The sequence below is a fragment of the Aulonocara sp. 'chitande type north' Nkhata Bay genome, linkage group LG7 (assembly GCF_057382095.1).
Source record: "Aulonocara sp. 'chitande type north' Nkhata Bay isolate Kocher_YH1m ecotype deep benthic linkage group LG7, A_spYH_male_GT1.1, whole genome shotgun sequence".
Lineage (NCBI taxonomy): Eukaryota > Metazoa > Chordata > Actinopteri > Cichliformes > Cichlidae > Aulonocara > Aulonocara sp. 'chitande type north' Nkhata Bay.
In genome coordinates this window covers 3,189,768-3,214,487 of record NC_141350.1, presented here as the reverse complement: position 1 = coordinate 3,214,487, position 24,720 = coordinate 3,189,768, and the positions used below count along the sequence as shown (strand labels likewise).

Sequence of the window (24,720 nt, the reverse complement as noted above, 5' to 3'; positions counted from 1 at the left end):
GAAAGGGGTGTTCGTTTCACAATGGGGGGAAAAAGCTTTCACAGTCAGGAATTTTTACCTAAAGTAATATCGACGGACTCAATTAAAACCTACAGCAAGACCTTACATAAACGAACTTAAGCTGTAGGGCCATACCTGGTTTTAATGTTTTAGTTTTCAGTTATTCACCATTTACAATGGTTCCCTTTAAACGGCGAGGCCATTATCAATCGGTTGGGGACTATTTACTGTGGGAGATTACTATTAAACCGAACAGTCAAACACAATTGAAAAGAGGTTTAACAGTTACAGGCTATTATCAAAAGAGGCAAATATGCTCGCCACTGTAGCTACTATTTATGTTCACAGAAAGTTTAACATATCGACCTAAGTAGTCGGACACCCCTATTCGTCTTGCAGTGGTATCGCCCTTCCCATCTGTTCAGCTCCGGTGAGACTCTGATTGAAACAGATTGTAGCGCTCTCCGGGTCGCAATGGCAACTGTCCCAACAGGACGGCGACACCAACTTTTTTCATGTTTTTAATGTTACGGAGGCACTATACGTCGCGGAAGAATCTACTTTCTAATGTGAGAAATAAACGTTACAGAATTTCTTCAGCCCGAAAATGTCCCAGGGATGTACCGTTTCTGTGGAAGAGATCCAGTCTTGGTGGGAAGTCCCCGCCATAGCCCACTTCTGCTCGCTGTTCAGGACAGCATTCAACCTTCCAGACTTTGAAATAGAGGTAAACAAGAATTGTGATTGCTGGTAGTATCACCAATGGGTTTCATTGCGGAAATGAGAAGTTGTTTGTGTCAGCTTTTTTGCGTACGTGCTGGTGCGAGCGCACTTTGTGTAACTTAGTATTTGGGTAACCAGCTTAGCATGTTCTCTGAACTTCTCACACTGAGGCAATCCTGTTAAAGGAGCGAGCTCATTAGCAGAGCTCAAGCTAGCTGTATTCGCTTGCCCGTTGATGTTGTTCTCCAAAGTTAAACTTTAAGCGGAATATAGCATTGACGACACGGCTTGTGGTCCAGTATTTACAGTGACTTGTACGTGTTTGTCTATATCCAAGGATGCTCAGATGTTCGATAAACTTTACATAGACGTCCTCTTGAACCATGTGCCTCTCGTTTGTTTTTATTTGGCCCGAGGCCCGTGTTTATGTTGCAGAGCAACCGTGCCCCAGGTCATTTAAATTAAATTAAAGGTACTAAGGAACGGTCGGGAAGATTAGGAAATATAGTTAGAAAAGTGGTCAAGGATACGTGACGGGAATATTTCAGCCAATTAGATTTATGTTGGTTTTACTTGTGTGAATATTTTATTTTATTGTGAGTGAAAGAGCTAAGTAACTGTACGGCGCCGCTGTGTTTTGGTTTCCCTTTTCTGTCAGATAAAGTTAAGTTCATGGCGTGAGGTTTGAGTTTATTGTCTTGGAGGCCATCTGGCTTGTGTAGCCAGGGGACGCAGATGCTGTTCAGTCATTGTTTGCTCGCCCAAGTCCTGTTTTGTTGCAAGAAGCGAGGGGTTTAACGATTTTCTAAGGTTATTAATTGTCTAGGGCAAGTTAGTAGGTGGACTATTTACTCCACTAACTGTTCTGTCGCAGAATAAACTATTTATTACACTGTGATTACATAATTCAACTTCATCACTCGATTTGGCCTCCCACCCCCCTTTTCCCTTGAAATGTGTTCAGAGTCGATAGGAAAGCGTAGTTCACGACGCCTAACATGTGCAACATTTACGACAGAGATCACGGAGATTGTTTAATTAGTCGAGCAGTAATTGCACTTTAAAGAAACCGGCGAGGTCAACATCGCGCATCAACAGTCTCCATCACTCAGTCATCCCCACCCCCTTCGGGAGAATCACGTAGACATCGTCTTTGTTGTTGAACGAAGTGGCAGCCAGATGGGGGACTAGCATTGCGCCTAGTTTACATGAAAGTTGATCTCCTTAAAGGCCCGATGGGCTTGATTTCAAAGTAATGTTTCAATGATGTATTCCTGTTTAAAAGGATAACTTAAGCAGATCACGTGTTTGGCTCCATTACTCAGCCGGATTTCGAGGAAATATTGAGATTGATGTAGTAGTCTTACACTTTGACATCTTAATTGGGCACAGAAGTGTCCAAGGTCACAACTCTTTTGGTTCTCGTTATAATGATCCACTGGGGAATTTACAATAAGAGCTAAGTAGTTAAGCTTATAACTTTTATTGAAAGCTAGTGGAAAGTACGTGTCTTTCAAGGGGAAATGAGCAACATTAGCAACAGTGGTAATACCCCCCTCCCACCAAAACTTCAAAAGAAACCGTTTTAGGTGGGGAAAATGCAAGTAGAGCCCACATTGTCAAATGTTGTCAAAATCCCTCTGGTGGCAGGCTTTCCCACTTTGCAGCCATCTTGAAATGCATCTACCTAGGCACTGATTTGTGCAGTTATTTTGAAATATTGTGGGAATTACCTTATATTTCACTGATCCGTAGGAGATGATTCCATATATAGAATCACCTGTCAAAATATTTTTTTAACATTTGCTGACTTTGTGCCCAAAACAAGATATACAAAAGACTTTTTTTCCTTGAAGTGAATATTTTTTTTTTTCTTTTCTGTAGTTTATTTGTGAGTTAAATGAAGCAGGCGGCGTATGTCTTGTGATCTGGCTGCTTGTTTTATTGGGGCTTTCATTACATTCATATTCAAAGTAATGCGTAAATCACGTCCATTCAAAAAATTTGCCAGGTAAATTTATGCTCTTCATTTAAATCTTTATTGCTGCAAATCCTCTGGTTGGGTTAGGTGATGTTTAGTATTTGCACGTACTGAAATGAAAGGGTTTCTTGTGCTGTTATAGTAGCTGACCAAGATGGTGAGCTTTCAAAATAATTTTACAATATCTCGAATATTCGGCGCACTTCAGACGCTTGCAACTTGTCTTTTTGGTAAAAAAAAAAAAATACACCGCCTCTTATCTTTGCAACAAGTGTTCAGTCTTTGGAGCTTTGCTCTTACCTCTGTGTACACCTTGCTGTGTGCACAGAGGTAAGAGCATGTGAACGGCCAGGCCCCAGAGTTAATAAGTTGTAAAAATTAAGCAGTTCAGACCACAACATTCAAATAATCTTTTACAGTGCAGATACCAACTGGAAGACTCCTTGCAAATCCCTGCACTTTGGATATTATGATAATGAGCAATCAGCTGACACGGCCCTCTGTCAGGCTGATTTATGCTGTTTTGTTACTGTGGGTTTGCAAATATCCTCCCTGGCTTTGAGTCTGGACATTTGGATCCAGCATGTTTACTTTCTGAGGACTTTGCAATGTAGAAAGAAGAAACGGTTTGGCTGATGTGTTTGTTTTGCTTTAATGCCACATAGCAGCAACAAGACAAGCTGGCCCGGGCACTCCCATGAAGGCAGCAGTTTAGGCTTACTGTCATTTACCTTTGCTTTTTCTTGTTTGTTTTAAACTTGTATAGTCAACGTTAGTAAAAAATCAACGAGGCATTTTGCGCCACATTTAATGATCAGGATAATTTTGGCCTCAGATTAATTCCTTTGACTTGAGGTTCATTTTCTTTTGTCTTCCAAGAGGTGCTTCATAAGGGGAGGTGACTGAAAACGATTTATTGGCTAACATCAGTTAGCTTGTGCAGGTTGAATTAAGGGGGGAATAGGGGGCAGGGTAGGGTCCAGAAGTGGCTGTTAGTGGTCATGACGGAGTGGGGCCCACTGAGTGATTTAACGTTGGCATTCCTTCTGTCTTCTCTTGTGGAGATGGCATGTTTAATTGACTCTTATTGACCAATGTCCATTTTTGCCATCCTCTAGAGAGCAGTGGTCAGTGTTGATGCTGCAGAGGACCTCAAGCAGCTCTGAAAACAGCTTGAAAAAACATGCATTTTACAGTGGCGTTCCATACAAATCACAGATGAATCTGAGAATTTCCAGCAAAAACGTGGGTGTCTGTGGCACATTGTCGGCCTTACCCTGATTTTCTGCCAGATTAGAGCTGAGTTGGTTTGCGAATATGAAAGGCATCGCAGAAAGTTAAGGAATGAGAATTAAAATGAGAATTAGGGGCAGGGATAGCTCAGTAGGTAAAGTGGTCGCCCCATGATCGGAAGGTCGGCGGTTCGAATCCACTTAACGGCTACCCTGAGGTACCCCTGAGCAAGGTACCGTCCCTACACACTGCTCCCCGGGCGCCTGCTTAGTGGGCTGCCCACTGCTTCACTGAGTGAATGGGTCAAATGCAGAGAAAAACAAGTAATTTCCCCATGGGGATCAATAAAGTATCCATTATTATTATTATTATTATTATTATTATTATTATTATTATTATTAAAAACACGAGTTCACTTTGTTACTCACATCTCATCCGAAGTCACTTTGAGTATGGCAAACAGCGTGTGAATATAACATCAAAACTCTATCCACTGTGGTGATCAGACAGGCCACAGATCCCGCCGCCTCCTTAAACACCTGTTTCCTTTTCTCATAATGGATACTTTTGCTAAGGCTGCCACATGTGAGACCACAGTGTTTAAAGCAATATGAGACTACCACCAAAATGGATATTGACAAACTGTGATCCAGTTCGCTACTGTTGTGGCAGCTCTATTCTTTCTATGGTGCTGGTCAGTGATAATGGAGCACTCCCAGTCTCCTTGGCTAGCCTTACAGAACGGCCCCTTGCACATTGTTCCAGCACTGATACACTTCACTGTCGCTGGTTTCCACTTTCCTCGAGACTACAGGCAGCAAACCGGGAAAGCAGTGCATGTGTGTGGATGAGAGATTGAGAGGAGTCTTAGAGGTGAGGAAGCAACTTGTGTTTTAGTATGAGTAGCCGTCCTCTTTTCATGCCTTTTTGTGTTGCGGCTTGTGAAAGGTTCCTTGGCTGTTTATCTGGTAAATGATTCCTGAAATCCCACAGTGTAGTCTTCTGTTGCTTAGCCCTCAATGATGTGCCCTTCATGCCAAGGACCTCTGTCCCTGGCTTCATGTAAGTCGGTGCTCTGCTGGCAGCCTGTTTGGCACATCATCATGCATTTGTTCCATGTGTCTTCATTAGCTGCCTGTCATCTTCTAACTGAGATGTAGATTTAGAGATGTTGTATTTCATCGTAGTTAATAGCTGGTGTGAAAACAACTTAAACGAGAGTCTTTCATGTACTTTTTCTTTGAGTAATAAGAGGAAAATGAGATTGCCCAGGAGTGGGTTGACAAATCTAACAATAAGTCTTGATGTTTTTAGGCAGTTTCAATATCCCACACTATGATAAGAGCTCCTCTGCAATCCCTTTTCATCTCAAACAACAAAAACACGTCTAGTTAGGGTAGCCAATCTCTTTTGCTGCACGTCTGTACACTACAGATCCTATTTGACATGGTTAAAAATGAGCAGTATGGGCAGCGAGTGCAGCTTTTTAGTAGCGTGGATCACTCGGTGGTAGTGTTGTTTTACTTTTCAGTAAAAATTGTACTGTCACTTCAGAAATTTGCAAAACTCAAATATTTCATTGCTACTGTGGTGAAAAAGCTGTTAAGCTTTTCTGCTCATCTCAAATTATCACTTGAAATGGTTGTGCAGCTGTTGGTTTATTGTAAGATCAAAAACAATAGTCCCTGTGCGCTAACAGCATCTGAGGCACTGAATATTACTTTTGTCTTTAGGGGCAATATTTCCAAACAATAGTAAAATCCTCACTGGGGATTTATGCTTCAGCTACTGCGTAGTTATATCACAACTGCATCCCACTTGAAACCCTACATTGTACCCTGACGTGCACCTCCCTTGAAATGTAACAATGCATCGCATCAGTGCAGCCTGCAGCTACTGTGATTGGTCCCTTCAGTGTCATTGATTCCTCCTATGCCAATCATTGTATCAATATAAGAAATAATAATCATATATCATCAATTTAAGGACTCAATAATATCAGCAAGATCCTGAAACAGGGCAAAATACACATGGCAGAGAGTGGAACCACTCTCTAATAGTGACTGAAACCAAAATTATTCCCACTTCATAGCCATCTTTGTAACACCTCAAATGCAGTTTGTGTGCCAGCAATATACGAGAGTACCTGCAGTTTCAAACCCGGAGTATAAAGACTTCATGTTATACATCTACCACAAATACTCAAAAGTGTCACAGCATTGCAGCTCCATTTCTTGCTAAATCAAGAGTGCTGATTTGTCATTTCAAATAGTATGCTAAATTGCATAACGGATACGGTTAGCCAAAAAGTTCTAACTAACTGTAAGCTTTCATCGGTGGAGCAACACCGTTAACTTATATGCTTCCTGATTCAGCTAATGATTGGTTCTTTCAGGGCAGGGCCAGAACTACAGCTGCCACTGGCATTACACAAGTCACTGTTGATTTCTATTGAGAGTTCTGGAAGTGCTATGTAGCTCCTTTAAGGAGCTACGTAGCTCCTTAAAGTTTTTTTTTTTTTCTTCTCCTAGTTGACAGCATCAGGGAGGTCATACTAATAAAAGTGCTTTTGAACACTGCCACCTTCTAGGAGGGAAGTGCGTTTTATAATGGCAATATCTGACATTTTGATCTCTGATAAATTTCCCTTTAAATATATGATGTTATGAGCACCTGCTGATGTCATTATCAAACAACATTAGAATACATGCAGGGAAATGACACGTATCTCTGCTGAGTTTGTTTCTTGTGTGTAATTATGTTTAGATTATATTTTGCACAGTTTTTATAATGTTGTGGGCACCTGGCTAAAAAGTAACCGCGACAAGTGCAGCGCTTTGTACGAAGTTAAATATTTGTCCATTCTCAGCAACCATAAAACAAACAAAAAAAACCAAACATCCTCAAGGGCTTGGCTTAGACAGTTGCCACCATGACACGCTGCTCACGTTTTGGACAACAATGGAAAAAGTATTCTTGGTTAGCTCAGTGCAATACAGTCAACGTCCCCCTGAAAAGATTGGATCAACATATTCAGTGTTGAAATGCAAAATGTTTACAGTTTCTCCTGCTGCCCATTGCCCCAATCCTGTTTCGAAACGGTCTCGCTGTCAACATTTCATGGAGTTGGTGACATCTTATATGTCCTAATACACTGACACCCAACTTCAGTCCTAATTTAAAGAACTGAAAAAACCCTCTTTGGCTTGATTTTTATGTAAATCATGAATTATACACATTTTAATATAATTAACTGCCACTTGTCCTCTTACCTCATACGTAACAACCGTTCCTCTGTGTTATTCGTTTTTGGAGGCCCAGTCTGCCTTGCCTGTTACTGTGCACGAACCCCTGGCATCACCATGACTAAACCCCAGATGGTGGTTCTTTCTCTCCCTTCCCCCCCAGAGGGCTCTTCTCTGGGTGCTTGTCGCTGCTGCTGTAGCCTTTCTGAGGGAGGGGGGCTTCTGTTTTTTGTAATAGCCTCCTGTATGACTATAAAAGATTTCGTCCCATTAGATCTGGTAAATAAGTGAGAGCAGGCTGTCTGTGAGCATGCCCTTGTTTCTGTTGTCTAGAAAGCAAATGGATTAACAGGGGGAGTAGGATCAAGGCTTAAGTGTTGCTCCATCATGGCCCAACTTCAGAGTGAGACTCTCTCCTGCTCCCCACTTATCCTGCATTATAACTGCAGATAGCAGCCATTTAGGATAATACCGGCCTGGCCTCTGTTAGAGGTTGTGATGTGAGGGCCAAGTATGGCTGTTGTGAAGATGGCAGGACATTACTAGCAAATGGGATGGGAATCCCTGACGTTTACCTTCAACCTTGGGCTGCTTTACCTCTTTGGTCATTTCCTGGCAGGAGATTGGATCCCTGCACACATTAACAATGATCCATTCTCTTCCCACAGCTATACTGATCAGTCATCCCTGGCATCCCATTGCCTTTCTTTGCTACTGTCCCACCCACGGAAACATCCCAGCTCAACCTTGCTTATTGCCTTGCAGACGCCAGCCTCTAATAACTTCCTTTCTAGATCGTAACCCCTTAAAGAGTTTTCACACTCCGCAACTGCTGCTGTGACATCAAGAACCTTTTTGCATGTCTTTTTAACGCCCTCTCTTCCATGCAGTGTGTGTGTGTGGGTGGGTGGGTGGGGGGGGGGCTTTGTAATAGTCTGCTGCCCCTCCCCCAGTTGTGATTGACAAGTGAGAGCAGCAGTACATGCATCAGATGGTTTCACATGGGGACTATGTGCACAGAGGGGGAGGTAGAAGGGCACATATACTGTTTTTTCCTCACAGTTCCATTGTTGCAGCACCCCATGGTTCCCTCCCTCTGTCTCTAGTCAGGACAGCATCCCTTCAGTTTGCATTTTCACTCAGCGTCTTTGCAGCCGGTTGTGAAGCAGACATCAGAAGTGTCGAAGAAACAACATGATAAGAAGTTCTCATCCAGTGAGATGGTGTTACTCAAGTCAGCAGATAAGGAGACGACCTAGAGGCAGTTTTTACAGACAGCGTGGCTTTCATCAGGTGTGAGAGTGTGTTTGTGTGAGAAAATGGCACAATGACATCCTGGAGTCAGCTACCGTAGTAGAAAAACCATGCAGGCAGTTTTGAGAATGTTTGTGTCAACAGATTTTAGCAATGCAGTAATGTTGACAATTGTTTAAGAGGTGGCTAGGAAACATGAAACTAGTATTGGTATGAGAGTTAAAGGATCCCTGGTACCTGGACAGATGTCGCAGGATCACTAGTGTATCAAGCTGCAAAACAAATCCAGAACACATCCTACGTATCTACATAATATTGCTCCAATAGTTGGAGTGGAAGTATTTTAGAGCTGTGCTGGCACAAAGAAGAGGGGTGTTTATCAGGGTAGGGTTAGATTTTATTTGAATAACCGGTCCAGCGAGTTATGTTGTTTCATTTTGTAACAGCAAAAGCGTGGCCTGGTTCAACGTGTTTACTGGAAGGCCCGCTGTTCTCCCCCAGCAATTCTGATGCCTCGACAGAGCATTCAAATGAATTAGGGGGGTGGGTTCCTTCACACAGGGGCTAATGTCGGTTTGAACACGGCCCTAGGAGCTTTTGCGTCGCTGTTTGTGAAAGTCGGGACCTTGGCATAACTGTAAGAGCTATAAGACCCTGTGCTGTGTCGCATCTTATCCTGTGAAATGTTCCATTTAAAGGCAGTGCTACACTCAGCAGCCATCCCACCTTAAAACATGCCCAGATTATAGTTTGAAAGATGTACATCTCCTTAAGTAAAATGAATTGATCCAAAGTTGATCTTTAATTCACATAATTGACATTTATGTGAATTAGCAGCGCATATTTCACAATCTTTTTAGGCTCCCTACACATGTGAGATTTTTATTTTTTGTGTGTGTGTTTGAACCATCTGTTTTCTCTGTGCGTGCGTGTGTGTGTATGATTCTACTGGGATGTCAGCTGAAGCAGGAAGCTCAGTTTTATATGAGAAAGTTGATGCTATGTGTCCTTAAAGCTGGCAGTGAACACACAAAACGCTCGCTGTACTGGGTGGCCTCCCCTTCTCCTGTGCTTAATGATCCTCTCCCACATACTCGGAGAGGTAGTTCGTGTAAAAGGTTTCCGTCTGTCTGAGAGAGCTCAACTGAGGAAAGATCTGTGCAATGCCCATCCCTCTCCTCCCTTCCCGCGGTCTCCTACTCTGTAGCCAAGCCACCTGTCCCACCTGGCCATGACACTGATACTAAAATAAAACTTAGCAGTAGGGCTGAACGATATATCGCATTTGCGATAATATCGCGACATGATCAAGTGCAATTTTCTAACCGCAAAGGCTGCGATTATACTCTGGACATGTCCAAATTCATGGGCTGCATCCTCCTGAGGCCGCATTTGTAGACCGATTACGTCACAGCGACGCGCCGAAGGCTGTCCAAATTACTACCATATCCCAGAATTCATAGCGCGGCCCAGCCAAACTCCAGTTTCCAGCAATGGCGGCCGCTACTAAGTTTTAAAATTACTCATACTAATCTTTCTGGGTCACAAAATAAACTTTTAACATATTTTCAGGCGAGAAAGTAGTTGTGTAAACATCAAATATCTGCTCGGTTTATCAAGATATCCCATATTTGCAAAAGTGCTTCGACGTTTTCAGAGGCGTCTGCTACCCACCAGCTCGACAGCTAGCCGGGAGCTCGAGGGTTACTGATGCGGCCGAGAACGGCACAACTCCCGGCACATCATTTTCAGATCACCGCGGAGTTTCGCTGCTCGGGTTAAACGTAATATATAAGTCACTTAGACAACCTAAAAATGTTATTGTTGGGCTTTTTTCAGTGTTTTGTTTGTTCGTGAGTAAATCGGTTTGGCTGAGATTAAAGTTATTAGATTAGATAAAATAAAACTTTATTAATCCCCCGGGTGGGTTCCTCCTTGGTTTTCACACAGCTGACTAAATGTCAAACAGAAAACTTATTAAACAGACGTGTGAGACAGTCGAGAATTTACACCAGTGTCTGGTTATATTTTAGATAGCAAGAAGCAGACGGCCGAGTTTATTAAACTCCACCGAGACAGCGGTGACGCTAATCAGAACTAGACCGTCCAATTTCACGCCTTTAAACTTTAAAGGCGTGTTTGTGTGTGTGTTTATACAATTGCTATTATGTTTGCACTTTATGTGTAATGTTACTGACTGCAGAGATCAGTAAGATGTGTGTATTTTTTATTTATTAGTTTTATTTATTTAATATTATTTTTTAATTGAATGACTGTCTAGTAGTTCACAGATGTCGAAAAACTGAGTGTGGTAAAGCCACTGATTTTGTTTATGTATATTTCTGCAATCTGCACATTGCACTGACTTTCATTTTAATGTTTACACCAGGGTTCCTTGTCAGCACTTTATGCTCAGATGTTTGTAAGCTAAAAATAAACTATTGTGTATGTTCAAATATACTGTTGTGATTGAAGAAGTTAAATAAAAATGTCAGTCATCAATTCATGCATCACCTCATGTCATCATAACAGAGGTCTGTCTTCCAGGAAAGAACAGTTTAAAATTAATGTAATATAGTATTGGCCATACTATATGATGTATTGCTTGTCTTTGTTTAATAATACAGAAGACAAAGACCTTAAAAAATAATCGCATATCGCATTGCAATCGCAATATTGGGGCAAAAAATCGCAATTAGATTATTTTACATAATCGTTCAGCCCTACTTAGCAGAATGTTTAAACTGACCCAGAAGCTGCGAGTGTATCATGTTTGTTTTTGTCTCTATTCTAAGAGTGGTTTAATTTGCATGGAACTATTATTATTATTATTATTTTTTTTTTTGGTGGGTTTTTTGTTCATTTTGTTTGTTTTCCTTGTCACATATGTCCATGAAGAGATCTAATTCTTGTAGGAATGCCTTGTGTGAATCTTGAGTGTAAAGTGCATTACTTTTTCACTATTTTAAATTTATTATATACATATATATTTTTAGAAGTTCTTGTTTTGATGAATCAGTCAAATGCATTTGGCACCAACAAAAAGTTGTTGATGCTTTCCTCTGATCAGATGAACCGTACATCCTGAGGATGTGAGGGCGTTTTCCTGTGGTGTTATGGCTATGTGTTCATGTTTGTCATGTGGCAGGAGGTGGTTACGTGCGGGGGTGGAGGGTGTTGTCAGATGATGGCTCCTGGAGGAGCCATGTGTAAGCTGAAAGTGGGAGGGGGGTGGTGGAGGAAGAAATGAAGAAAGAAGTATAGGAGAGGAAGAGAGGAGCCTTTACACAACAAACAGACATCCCTTCCCCCTCCAGCTAGCCATGCACACGTCCTCCAACTGTTGGTGATATAGACCCCGGAGGAGCTGTTAACGGCAGTGGCATGGAAAGTGTCTGCTGTGAGGGTAGCCGGAGAGGCCAACCTCCAGATATTAAAGGCTTTGAGGATCTGCTTTAACCTTGGAGCCGCTGATACAAAATGCCACTTATCTAAACCCCTTCTTTTTCACTCTACAGGTGGTACTGGCCAGAGACACACATGCACACATTTTATCTCAGGTTTTCTCTCTGTGCAGATATGGATTGGGGCACATGATGGGTCCGTTAGCATCCACTGACAAAAGCACATTTCACTTCTATGTGGATATGCAGCGTTTCTGCTTTGCATTGAAATCTGTTGGCTGCTTTTAGCCTTGATAGTGTTTCTTTCAGAAAGTCAGGTCTTCTCCTCCTTTCAGTTGATTCATGTCTCATAACATTTACCACTTTGATTCTCATATCAAAGAGTCAGACTGTGTTTTGTCCCAGTGGTATCATTGTAACCCTTATAACAGCAGATGTGCCCGCACATAATGCAGGTTTATTGAATACACAGTCAGTCCATGATGGACCCGCTCTTATGAGACAGCTGTGACTGGATAGAACGTGTCTGCCTCCTTTAGTACTAAATACAGCTGGGAGAGTTATCAGTCTACATCTCAGTAAACTGTTAACACACACATGTGTTTTGGATCAATACTAGCTGGAGAGATGGGGTAAGATTTAACTTTTAACATGAAAATTATGCTTCTGCGTCAGAGCTACGTTGTAACTTGCACCACAACCAGAATCCCATTTTAATCCTATGCTACAACCTTCTACGTAGCACGATGTGCACCTCCCGAGATGTTGGGGCGACTCATACCACCACGACTTGAGTGGAAGATTGAGGTGTAAGCATAGGAGTTTTTCAGTTACTACATAAGTTATTTCCTGCAGAAGTCTTAATTGAGCTTAAATCAAGCGTTGTCCTGGTTTGTCCATATGTCTCCTTATCTTTTGTGTTTTGCAAATTTAGTGTTTATTTTCACCGTCTCTAGGAGGCATTTGTATAAAGTTCTTTGTCAAAATCCAGCCCTGATACAGATGCGTGGTTACCAAACCAGGCCTGTGGTCTATGTTTAGACAAAGTTTGAAGGAGGAGGAAATTAAGAAATGACTGAAACTTGTTGACTCAGGCAGATACAGTCGGATATAGTCAGACACAGCACATTATTGTCATGGTTTCTTCTTGAATAAGGAGTTGCCTGTATAAATCATATTGTTAAAGACATTGCAAGTAATAGTAGGTTTTATCAATGAAGTGACTGTAAATTCTGGGGTGTTTTGGCAGTTAAATAGGTATAGCTTTAATAATCTTTCCCCTGAGATGTCTATATTGCCACTTCTTACTTGGCCGTAAGCATAAAAAAAGATACCTTTTTACCGTTATCTGCATGAGGTGGACAAAGACTCTGAAAGTGCTTATCACAGATGACTGGACATTTGTAAATAGTTAGATACTTGGAGCCAAAACATACAATCATTAATCTATTTTTATAGTCAGTCTCATTAAAATGCAGTAATTTAGCTTGGTGTAAATGATGGAATAATACATTTAGAAGTTTCAATAGCAAAATTTAATTTCTTTTTTACAGAAGAAGAATAAACAATCATTTGTTTGTATCTGTAAGCTTTGCTGGTGTTCTGACTTTAGTCATGGCAGGCATGCTGTGAGTAGTAACTGGAACCTTTTTAGACACAATAATTTGTACATGTTTATAAAAATGAGATTCAGAAGTAATAGTGTCAACTGGGCTGAATAACAGAACTGAGAATGTAGGCATTTTATTCTGCAAATGTTAATGAAGACTCGTTAGGTGTGATTGGGCCTTTTGAAAAGAACAAGTGGTTAGCCACATTGTCACCATGGGTGTTACTTTTCGCACTTGTCTGCTGCTCTGAATAGACAAAGCAGTGACCCAAACAGTTTAAGTTGTTTCAGTGGATGTGGCCGGTCCATCTCACTGATGATGTAGTGCGGAGAATACCTGCCAAATGAGTTCTACTTTGCTATTCTGCCCTCAGCTCCAGTGAAGCCAACAACTGGTTTGGGTGTGGATAATGTGCGGAGGGAGAGGACAGATAAGGAAGATGGAGAAAGGAAAATGCGGGGTGGAGAGTGGAGCAAGGGTGTTGTCAGGGGAATAATAGAATGCCTCAGAGGCCCTGTAGACACTGGGCAGCAGGGCAGGGGGAGGAAAATGGTGTGAAAGAGAGGAATAAGAGGTTAAGCCAGTGAGAGGAGCAGAGAGAGAAACAGCAGGGGCGTCTGGTGAAAGAAGTGGCAAATACCTTCAGGGCGAATTGCTGATTGCAAGCCAGGCCTACAGAGGGAGTGAAGTGATGACACACACCTTTTGACTAAACCTTGACTCACCCTCCAATCTTTGTCCCAGTATCTGAAATGAATAGCCGGTTTTTCACAGCAGTATCTTGCCAATAAATCTGACAGCTCACCTTGATTTATGCAAATTATAGCCAAATTATATCTTATCAATTATTCAGCTTTTTTATCGTTCGGCCCCATTGATCATTAATGTTAGGCAGTCAAAGTACACGTTTGAATGAATTGTCATTGGTGTGTTTTTTTCCTGTTATCTATAGTGTCAGTGCAGTGAGTTTGGGTGCTGCGTTGCGTGTGTGCATGTGCTTATCGAGGCAAAAGGTTCCCACAGGACGCTTCCAGCTGCAGCGGTGTCCCTTGCAGTCCTTTATCGTGCTAACTGTTTGTTAGCAACAGGCCACAGAGGGATTGGTCAATGGATGGGTGAGAGAAGAAAGAGCAAATAGACCCCAGTAATTTCCCCTCCCTTTGCCATCTGACAGACTGTGTGGCACTTCAAAGTTAGGGAAGAGTTGTTCATCCAGTGGGCTGCAGCGAGCCCTCCACTTGCTGTTCTGTACTCAACTCTGAACTCTTTCCCCAGCCTTGGCCCCGGCTTTTTTCAAAGTGTGATCAAAGTGCGGTTTGTCTCTGATGGATGTGCTCACTTTGGCCCAGAGGCTGCCTGACAGGGGACCTGGAAGTGGAAGAGCATGACACAGGATCTCACTGCGTCCTATGCACATGCGCTTACAGACAAACGCCCATGTGTGTCTTTGTATCCAGAGTTAGCTCGCGCTGCGAAAGAGCTCTTCTGCATATGTGACCACCCCATGATGAGTGAGCTAGCCTGAGCACATGTTAAGAACTTTAAGGAGTCTCTATTGTTAAACCTCGGTCTACCTGATCTATACTTGATATACAGTACACAGTACTGCCGTTTAGGAAGGTATTCCAACCTGATTTTCATAACTCGAAGCAAAGTGGCAAAATAATGTCCTTAAATGCAGTCTTGCTTACATTACTGTGAGTTTGTCTATCACTGTTACTCCTGGTCTTGTAGCATGTGCTGCACAACCAGGAGATTTATTAAACTTGTCAAAAATGCTGTAGAAATACAAATGCAATTCTGTAGTATTTAAAACGGTTGGTAATGATCACCCAATTATTGGTATGCACTGGCCTTGACAAGAAATTGTGCCTCGTTTTTAACCACAACAAGGCAAAAGTTGTGGTCGGTAAATCTTACATGTCTGGCTACTTCAGAACTTAAAATAGACTTTGATTTGCTCCTGGCAGTCACGCACTCGTAAAGCCTACAGTTTAAGCCGTACACCTAAAATCCATTACAGTCTGACTGTGGTCACTGTGACCATGTCAATCTTCAGGCTTTTAAAATAGCCTCAGTGCGCTTGTAAACATAATGAGCTGTTCTTCTCAATCACGAGACGTGATTCTTATCCGCTCTTATGAAACTCGCCCTCCTGGTTTGCATTTTTTCTTTCGTTTTTCCTTCATGCTCTTTACGTTCCTAACCTCGAGCAGAAACGTTGATCTTATCCTGTTTTTCAACTTCTTTCACAACCTTGTTGTTTTTGGCTCTTTTTGTTTTTTCATTGAGCCAACTTGTTGTGTACCGGCTTCTGTCATTTCCACAGCAAAGAGGTGTGTACACTGACCTTTAAGGACCTTAAGTAATTGATGCGTCATTTCTTTTCCCTGGTTAAAGCTGAGAGAACCGATCAGCATTTATAGGACTTTCACAAGTACTACAGGTGCAGAAGTACTTGTGAAAGAGGGGCAAGAGTGACACCAACAACAGAAGTTGTTGGTGTGAAAGCAATGGTTATTAGGGGTGGGAGTGGTTAGCTGCGAGCCGTCTGTATGAGCTTTGAAGAGTTTGCTCTGTATCCTGCGGGAGGGTGCTTTTAAATGAAACGGACACTAGGTTGATGGAACACTGTTCATTTGCATTTCCTTCTCTTCCCTCTGGCTCAACTTCAGAGTCCTTGGGTGTGATCAAGGAGAGCTGTGCATGCTGGGAAGCTGTGTGGTGTCCAGTGTCTTGGTTGATCAGCAGAGGAGAAGGGGCATGTCTGTGTTGTAGCTCTTGGTCTCTGCTGCCTGCTGTCCTTTCTTGGTGCTTTCAGATCTTTGAGATTTTGCTCTGCCGGTTATTGCCGCTTCATAAAACCTAAATGACTATAACACAATGCCAGGCAGGAGAGGGGTCATGACTGAACTTGAACCTCAGCTACAGCCCAACAAGCACCAGCAAACCAAGACGCCTTAATGAGACAGGATGCGAGCTCTAGCTGTTACACCTCCCACCGAAATCTGCCAGCTTACCTTACACTCATCCCAGCAGTTTCTCCATTTTGATCACATACCACTTCCTTTATAGTGGCCAACAGAAAGCCACCTGTTTATTTCCCAGTCACACTACTTTTGCCTTTTATTTATTTATTTATTTTTTTAGATAGTTTTCATTTGCGAGATGCATTTCTCTGCTTCCATTATTGCGCAAATCGGCATGTTTGCACAGTTATCGCTTGCTAAGTGCTTGTAGTTTCTTCACATGTTGATTGACTGTGTCCTCTGTGTCCAGGAGCTGGAGAAAGCCCTGTCAGAACAGGACTTGGATTTCCTTGGGGATCTCGTTGCCTGTCTGTTGCAGGGATGCTACCAGCGCACTGACATCACGTAAGTAAAGAATAGAAAAAGAACCTGGCATATAGCAAACGCTGCCAGGTCACATCAGGTCTGCTTGTGTAACACCACCTGTAACACATAAGCCGTTTTCAGACGTGGGATGCGTAACACGGCTGGCATCGTGACGTAGGTCACTTTTGGCAAGAAACACGTGTCTGAAGGGGACGACCGAAAAAGTTTTGATTCATGATAGAACCCCGGGGTTGAACCAAAGTTTATTTGGACATAATAAAAATGCAACAAGTTGACTTGTTGCAGATAGAGGTGTGCACATTTCAGAGCTGAGATCGCTGTCCAGTACAGTAAGGAGGTCCCCTTAAATCTTTTCACATTTTAGAAATAAAGCAAAACTTATTACAGTTTTCTAAACAATGAGGGTAAGAACATTAACATTTAATTTTAAGCCCAGTTTTACTCTCCTAATCATGGAGTCTTGAGTGTAGGACCATGTCCAACTTTAGCTACTTTTACATAATTGAACGTGTTAAATGAGGCAGTGTGTAGATGGCTGATGTTTGGCTTTCTTATAGTATGTTTAATATTTTTAGTTACATTTGTTCTGAAAGATAATAAATAGGTGAATATAAGCAGGAACATTCACATTTTCCTGCTGCTTAAAACTGCCCCAAGTGGCGTGGGAAATTTACTTCATAGCTGACTGTAGGTCTAAGTAGTGGTGGAAGTTGGAATTCAAATTTAGAGTTTTTTGTTTTTTTTAATGAAGCAGAGGCACAATGGAAAAGAATTACCATTTTTACTTAAATGTGTCAAGATAAAACTTGTCTTTCCATCTTCTTCAAATTAGTCATAATACCCAGGAAGCTTCATAGGAAGTCTGAGTCACGAGCGCAATAACTCACTGAGGAGTCAGAACTTAGTCACCATAAGGAGCGCTGAAAGTAGTGATAGGTGGTATGGTGACATCATGTTTACTACCGCGGTGATCCGAAAACGGCGTAGCCACAGAAACTTTTCTATAAAGTGGTGGGAGAAAGTGAACGCGAAGCAGAGGCTGTTATTCAAATCCGCAAATGTTTTCTACCTCCCATGGGGCTTCCCCTTCGATACGCCTGTTAATCTAACCCATCGTTATAGAGTAGCATAGTGGTACAGTACAGTGATAAGCACAGAGCAGGAGTGATCCAGTTTTTCCAGCCAGGCAGCCGGTAACAAGAGGACAGCCTGCTTTATTGGACTGGACAGGCTCTGGCATCCTGGGGGTGGCTGCTCAGCCCTGGCCTTTCACAGAGCTGCCCTTTTCATCCGCACGCGTTAAACGCTCTGCCGGAGCGGGGGAAAGAAGGGAGGGAGGATGTCGGAGAAAACGAAGGACAGAAAGGAGGAGAGAGATGGGGTAGTAGTGAGGAGGGGCGAGCCTGCAGCTGTGTGAAAAGTGCACGCTGCTCTTTCAAGATAAGCCATTTTTTTTCTCTCCCTCTTTCTCTGTGCTGTTCCATAGATGCTCACCCTTGCCCCAAGCTCTTGTTCTGTTCATGTGAGCTGGAACTGAACGGTACAGATTAATCGGCTAGACCTGAACCGGAACCAACATTTATTTACCAGTTTTCACTCATAGATACAACACAACTCCCCTTCAAAGAAACTAGTCCTTTTCTTCTTCTTTTTTAAACCAGCCCCACCTCCTCTCTTTTTCCAGCCTGTATGATAGTGTGAACCTTGCCTGTTTCCTAGAAAGCGATGCTAGTTTGTACTGAAGCATGCTGCGTTGGGTTTACAGTGCCAAGATTTGCAACTGAATTGGTTGAATCTAGCCATCCATAGAAATCTCAGTACAAAAGTGAAGCCCTGTGTTGGATTGTTATTTTTGACATGCAGCTAGTGCTTAATTCTGATTTAATAATCTTTCATGATTAAGATGCGTAAAAGGACAAATTTACTCGAGGTGTAGCTAACCCAGTAGAGTGACATCTAAAAATCAATACGGCAGAGATGAGTAAGGCCGCTCTACTGTTTAGCCCCCAGGCATTTAGCAGTTACCTGGACGACATCATCAGCTACCGCTGGGAGCTGGAAGAGGGGAAACCCAACCCACTTCGAGAGGGGCCCTTTGAGAGCTTACCCCCTCGCACTCAGGTGGAACTGCTGCACCGGCTGTGTGATTACCGTCTGGATGCTGCTGATGTCTTTGACCTGCTTAAGGTGACTAAAAGAATACATGTGATCATAATAATGTATTCACAATTTATTAAAGAGTTAAACATTCACTCAGTATTGAGTCAGTAATTGTACATAAAAGGTTCCATGCTCCATTAATGCTGCCGAGTTGTGTACATGTGTACTGTTAAAGTTTGCTTTTTTGACAACATGATGAATGATTTCGTTCACCCAGCTGTTCAGCTTTAAAGCATAGTCAGATATATTTGTCACTGAGCAGCTGCCTCGTTTAACTTTGGCCTAAGAGTGCAAGATCTTAGTTTTACTGTTCTTTAAAAGTATATTTACTGCCATGAACTAAGGTGGAGTTATCATAATCTGAGGCTTTACCCCTGTACTGTCAATCGGTTTCTAATTTTTAAACTGTAAACTGCTATAATTCATGAACACTCTTAACAAGATATCGAAAGTACTTATTGTCAGCACATGATTCACGCCTCTGTACGATCAAAGAGCTAAAATGACATCACCCTCTGATGACACACTGCATATTATTTAAGAAATGTTATATCCCCACCCCCGCCACCTCCAGGGCCTGGATGCAGACAGCCTGAGGGTGGAACCCCTGGGGCAGGATGGAAATGGAGCCCTCTACTGGTACTTTTACGGCACTCGCATGTACAAAGAAGAGCCAGTGACAAAGAAAGTAGGAAAACACAGGTAATGCTTCTTTTTCTGTCAACCAAGAATGAATCATCTGCACTTAGCTGAATGTTGAAGTGTTCAGTTGAAATAAAATTTTACCACTTGTTTAGAGTCCTCTTAAGGGTTAATTTACTTGTCTTTTATTCCTACCTAAGCTGTACTTTTAACCTTTTAACCTGCTTTTTTTTTTTTTTTTTTCCCCAGTGATGAAACAACAGAACTAACATTACCAGAGAAAAAGAAACGTGGAAGACCACCAAAGAAGAGAAAGCTGGAAGATTCACCAAGGTAAACAAAAACAAGAAAAACTTTGCGGTCAGTACTAACAGGGCGGAGACACAGACGTTTAGATTTGGGCATGTGCTGTGCAGATGAGCTTGTCTGTTTCCCGTGTGAAAACGATACTCGCCCAGGTTTTGATGATCTGGGTCTTCATGTCCTTTGCTCTCAGTCAGTTGTTGACTTGACCTTTATCCTACTGCTGGACCCAAAATGTAATAAATGATTAATGGAGTATTTCTTGAGCACACGCTCTCTAACCATATTCTCACCATGTGTGTAGCGAGGAATTTTAATTAATTCCAAAAAGTAGTTGTGGAGGATCAGCTCTTATACCAGAGTTACTTTTAAGCATGCCATTTTTTTGTAGGGACTTCATGGCTTTATATTTCTTACAGTGAGGTGGAAAGTGATGTGCCAGAGATGAAGATGGAACATGAATTGGAAGATCTTCCCCCAACCACAGGTAAAGAAACTTTGTGCTTTATATCCTGACATTTTTTTCCCTTTGTTTGCATTTTTCCCTAGAATCAGTGGGCCGATGTTGTTTTTCCTTTCTTTCCTGTGCAGGCCGTAAGCGAGGCGCTTGGTCGCTGGTGTGTGATACAGAGGAGCAGTGGCTCAGTCTGGCAGAAAGCATCAAGGACAAAACCTCCCCACAGGATCGCCACCTCTACCGTGTCATTAGCCAAAACTTCCTGCCTGAGATCAGCAACATGATTGAGCACAAGGTCAGACACCAGAGACACCACCATCAGTCTCCATTACACCAGCATACAACGCCTTCTATGCGTCCTCTGTTTTTGATAGGCTGTAGATTCGTTAATATGAAAGCGATTATACACAGACTTTAATTTGTCCTCGTTTGTGTGACAAGTCACAAGCGCCAGGGCGATTTTGATGAAATACCAGCTCATAAACGGCTAAATGAGACATCCCAAATGTGACAGTGATGACATTTGAATATGCAAATTGAATTTTATTGATGTACACTTGACTGCTGTCTTTTCTTTCTTCCTGTTTTCTTAATCTAATCTCGGGTTTTAAGATTACTGATATTCCTTCATCTCAGTTCAGCTGCTTTTATCTTCTGGTTGTCTTACAATAGTTGTTTGTAGGACCTCTCGACTGTGCTACACAATAGGTGGAGTCAAGGAAAGCTGGTCCCTAGTCAGTTTTTTGGGATTGGTCATATGTCGGTTAAGGTATAATTGGTGTTGAGTGCTTTAATGGGAGATGATATGCACACTCTGCTCCAGCATGTCTAAGCCAGCACTGCTTTCTTTACTTTGCAAAGGAATTAATTTGAGTCACTGACGGCTACAGCTAGTCGAGAAAACCTAGGTTCCTGTTTTGATCCCACCTGATTGCATAAAGATCAGTGGATGCTGTCTACTCCAGTGATGTATAACCAGCCGTGGCTGTTGCTATAGGAACGATCCTTTTTCTGCCGTCATCAGCATTGAAGTCAAGAATCCTGAAGGCAGGTTAATGTCAGCCGAGAGGTCACTCAGTAATTGCAAATGGTTATGAATGAGTGAATTTGGTTGAGTCGTTCATCAGTCACACCCTCTGCTGTTCTACTTGTGCGCACATTTCTATGGCATTCAAAGTCTGTCTATAGCTTCTCTACATAATATAAGTAGAGCTGGATGAGGGGTTTTTGGCTTGTTGGCGTTTCCTCTGCGCCGCCGCACTCTGGACTTGAAGAGATGGCTCTCTGCCAAACGCGATCACAGTATGGGGTGAAAACGGATTAATTTAAATTTGCTCAAATAACAGATTCAATTAAAGGAATGCACATTCCCATAGTGAGCTTCTTATTTATAATATAGATCACACAGCAGGAGATCACATTAGGATGCTGTGCTTGGTAATTATATTAATTACACTGCCGCTGTGATGGTGTATAGATTCTGTGCTTGATTTGCTGCATAGACCAAATTTATATTAGACAACCAGAAATGAAAGCTTTTCAGAAATGGTGCATGTATACTTTTTCTGTTTGGTAGTCTGTGCTATGAAATGAAAGTTTTGTAAATACTTGTTTGCACTTTGAAATAACAGCAAAGGGGAAAGTGTCTGTGTGATATACAGCTTCTACAAGGCTGCATGTAGTACGTACATGTAGTTTGCAGCCTGCACTGTGATCTGTTTTGCATGGCCATTTTGTAGGATTGTTTGTCTTGCTCTCTCTCAAAGTATGTGTTAGTGCCTGATGTGTGGCTATAAATATCTCTGTGTTCACATGAGTGTCAGTGTGTATATTCTCCCAAATCTTCCACATGTCTCAGTCTGCTGTCATCAGCCATTTCACGGAGCACTGACAGCTGGCAGGAGCTCACCTTGGGGCAGAATGGAGACTCTTGAGTGACAGCTTTGCTGTGCTGCAGGATTCTGTCGACCTCTCTAAGTGGTGACACCAGAGGCACTCGATCATGTGTGTGCGTGTCAGATGATGGACTTGCGGTAATACGGGGAAGAATTGTGAAGCCTGGGGAGATGTCAGTGTTTCCCATTGAGGCGAGACAGAGGCGGCGCGGGGGCTCTCAAGCACACATGTGGACTGCCGCCCTGAACTTTTCTACACATTACCAGGCGGAGGCAAATGTGAGAACCCAATTGTTCAGTGTGATTGGGTGTAAGACGTCTGTAGCCTGCCAGCTCCCTGATACAGAGTCCGTGTGCTTTCTGATTGCGCCCATGTGATAGTTCCACAGCTAATTGTCCCATTGATTCATAGTGACCACGTGGGCTTGCGCTGCTACCTTGCTCACATCAGGTGAATCTTTTCCAGTAAGAGCATGTCTAAAGTGGACCCGTTGATAGGTACGTGTCACGATGGACCGCTTGAGACAACGGCAGACATGATCTTATTTTCATTTTTTATGAAAAGATGGTGTTTGAAAACATTATCTAGTTTTAGAAAGCACGTTAGGTTGTAAACATCTGTCTCCTTTAACAGTATTTTTTCATTTTAATCTTCTCCACAGTGGGCTCCTTCCTCATTTGTTTGCTTCCCTACCTGCACGCACAGACAGTCTGACTTTGTTTATATAGCGGCAAATGCATATTTAGGACTCTCTACTTGTTATCTAGCAAGGTGTTACCTGTGCCAGGGTGGCAGCCCTTAATAGTCCTACATCCTGGATGTACTCTGACATAAGCTGCAGGGGACAGTCCCTGATATAGACAGGATTTCAGAAACCACTTGGCGCTCTGTTGGCTGGTGTTTCCTTCCTTTTCTGTTTGCTCTAACTGGTTCTCTGACACGTCAGCGCTCATTAACCCTCCACGCTCTGTACTGTATATTTTGGATGAAGTTCCCTGCTCAAAAGTTGCCAGATAGGCTATTGTAGAACAGATTGTACACTACCACAAGCTAACAATAATATCACACAGGTTGTGATTTATTTTTTGGTGCAAGTATGTTAATTTTCTTCCCAAGCAGAGATGGAAGAGTAGGGAGCAAAGGTGAGAGAGTCACTTGGGGGATGGGAGAAATAAATCAATGACTTCGCTATAGTCACTGCTGCACTGCAACACCAGAGTGTCTGTCAGTGTGTTGGCTTTAGACAAAATGAATTACACAAACCGTATGTGATGTTTTAAAAGAAAGTTGCATTTGTGGACGAGAAAGCATTACAGACACAACAGTTTCCAGTTCATGAGTCCCTGTGTGTCATGAGAGGCATGAGGAGCAGAACCAAACTACATGTCTTTTATTTCAGGAGCGTGAGCAGAAGCAGAAGCTGCTGGACCCAAACCCAGTTCGCGTTTCCCAGCGGTTCTCTCAAAATCACATAAAACACGAGGAGAGGGTGAGTGTTTGTCTGTGCTATGCTTTTTAGGTAGTGTTACACACCTAACAATGTCAGAATAAGCTGTGCCGATTTATTCAGCAATACAACGGGCATGTCATCCACTTATCTGGTTTTTAGTGCAAGACAAAGGAGCTTGCAAAGAAAAGCGTCTGGACTTCTTTAAGTTGCTTGAAGACGTTTCACCTCTCATCCGAGAAGCTTCTTCAGTTCTAAGGTCAAATGGTGGAGAGTCCCAGATATAAACCTAGTGGGAGTGACCCCCCACAGAGGGACAAAAGGACCCCCTGATGATCCTCTAATCGCCTGAGCCAAGGTGTGAAACTGGGTGTGGGTCCCAATCAGCCAGAGTTTCGGGTGTGTTCACTCTCCACCATTTGACCTTAGAACTGAAGAAGCTTCTCGGATGAGAGGTGAAACGTCTTCAAGCAACTTAAAGAAGTCCAGACGCTTTTCTTTGCAAGCTCCTTTGACTACTATGACCTGGATGACTGAGAACCTCCACAGACATATTTAGTGCAAGACATTCCAGCACAGTACATGTTTGCACACGCACTGTGTACATTTATTCTCTCTGCTGTATATGTTGGTTTAGGGCCTGATTGTTTCTTTTATGTACAGAAACGTGTAGTTTTCTATACATCTAGCTTTCCTGGTGTGAGAGAAGAGTAGACTAATAGACTTTGTGGGTGTGTGCATCCAGGACAATCTCAAGGCCGGAATGGAGGAGGAGGAGGAGGAGAAGAAAAAAGATGAAGAGCTGGACAGGCAGGTCCTGCTGGCCGAGCAGAGACGAGAAGAGGAAAGGCTTCTGCAGGAAGAACGGCAGAGAGAGAAGCTAGAGAAGATCAAAGCTGTGGAGGGTAAGATGGTTACCGATATAGATGGAACACAAGTAGCACACTGCCAAGATGTTGTTTGTGTTTAAAAGAAGTTTGAAAAATCTCTTTCCAAGAATTTTAGTATA

The 24,720-nt window shown here is 42.5% G+C and overlaps 1 protein-coding gene across 1 annotated transcript in view; it reads left to right on the top strand.

The window, feature by feature from the left end:
- The first annotated feature begins 434 nt into the window (after positions 1 to 434).
- Positions 435 to 24,720, top strand: part of cecr2 (CECR2 histone acetyl-lysine reader) — a 34,450-nt gene continuing 10,164 nt past the window's right edge. The window contains exons 1-9 of the mRNA XM_086297970.1: positions 435 to 727; positions 16,730 to 16,824; positions 18,810 to 18,993; positions 19,541 to 19,668; positions 19,858 to 19,941; positions 20,331 to 20,398; positions 20,503 to 20,663; positions 23,664 to 23,753; positions 24,457 to 24,616. Of these exons, the coding sequence (XP_086154096.1) occupies positions 608 to 727; positions 16,730 to 16,824; positions 18,810 to 18,993; positions 19,541 to 19,668; positions 19,858 to 19,941; positions 20,331 to 20,398; positions 20,503 to 20,663; positions 23,664 to 23,753; positions 24,457 to 24,616 (1,090 nt within the window). The 5' untranslated portion in view covers positions 435 to 607. The remainder of the gene's footprint in view (positions 728 to 16,729; positions 16,825 to 18,809; positions 18,994 to 19,540; positions 19,669 to 19,857; positions 19,942 to 20,330; positions 20,399 to 20,502; positions 20,664 to 23,663; positions 23,754 to 24,456; positions 24,617 to 24,720) is intronic.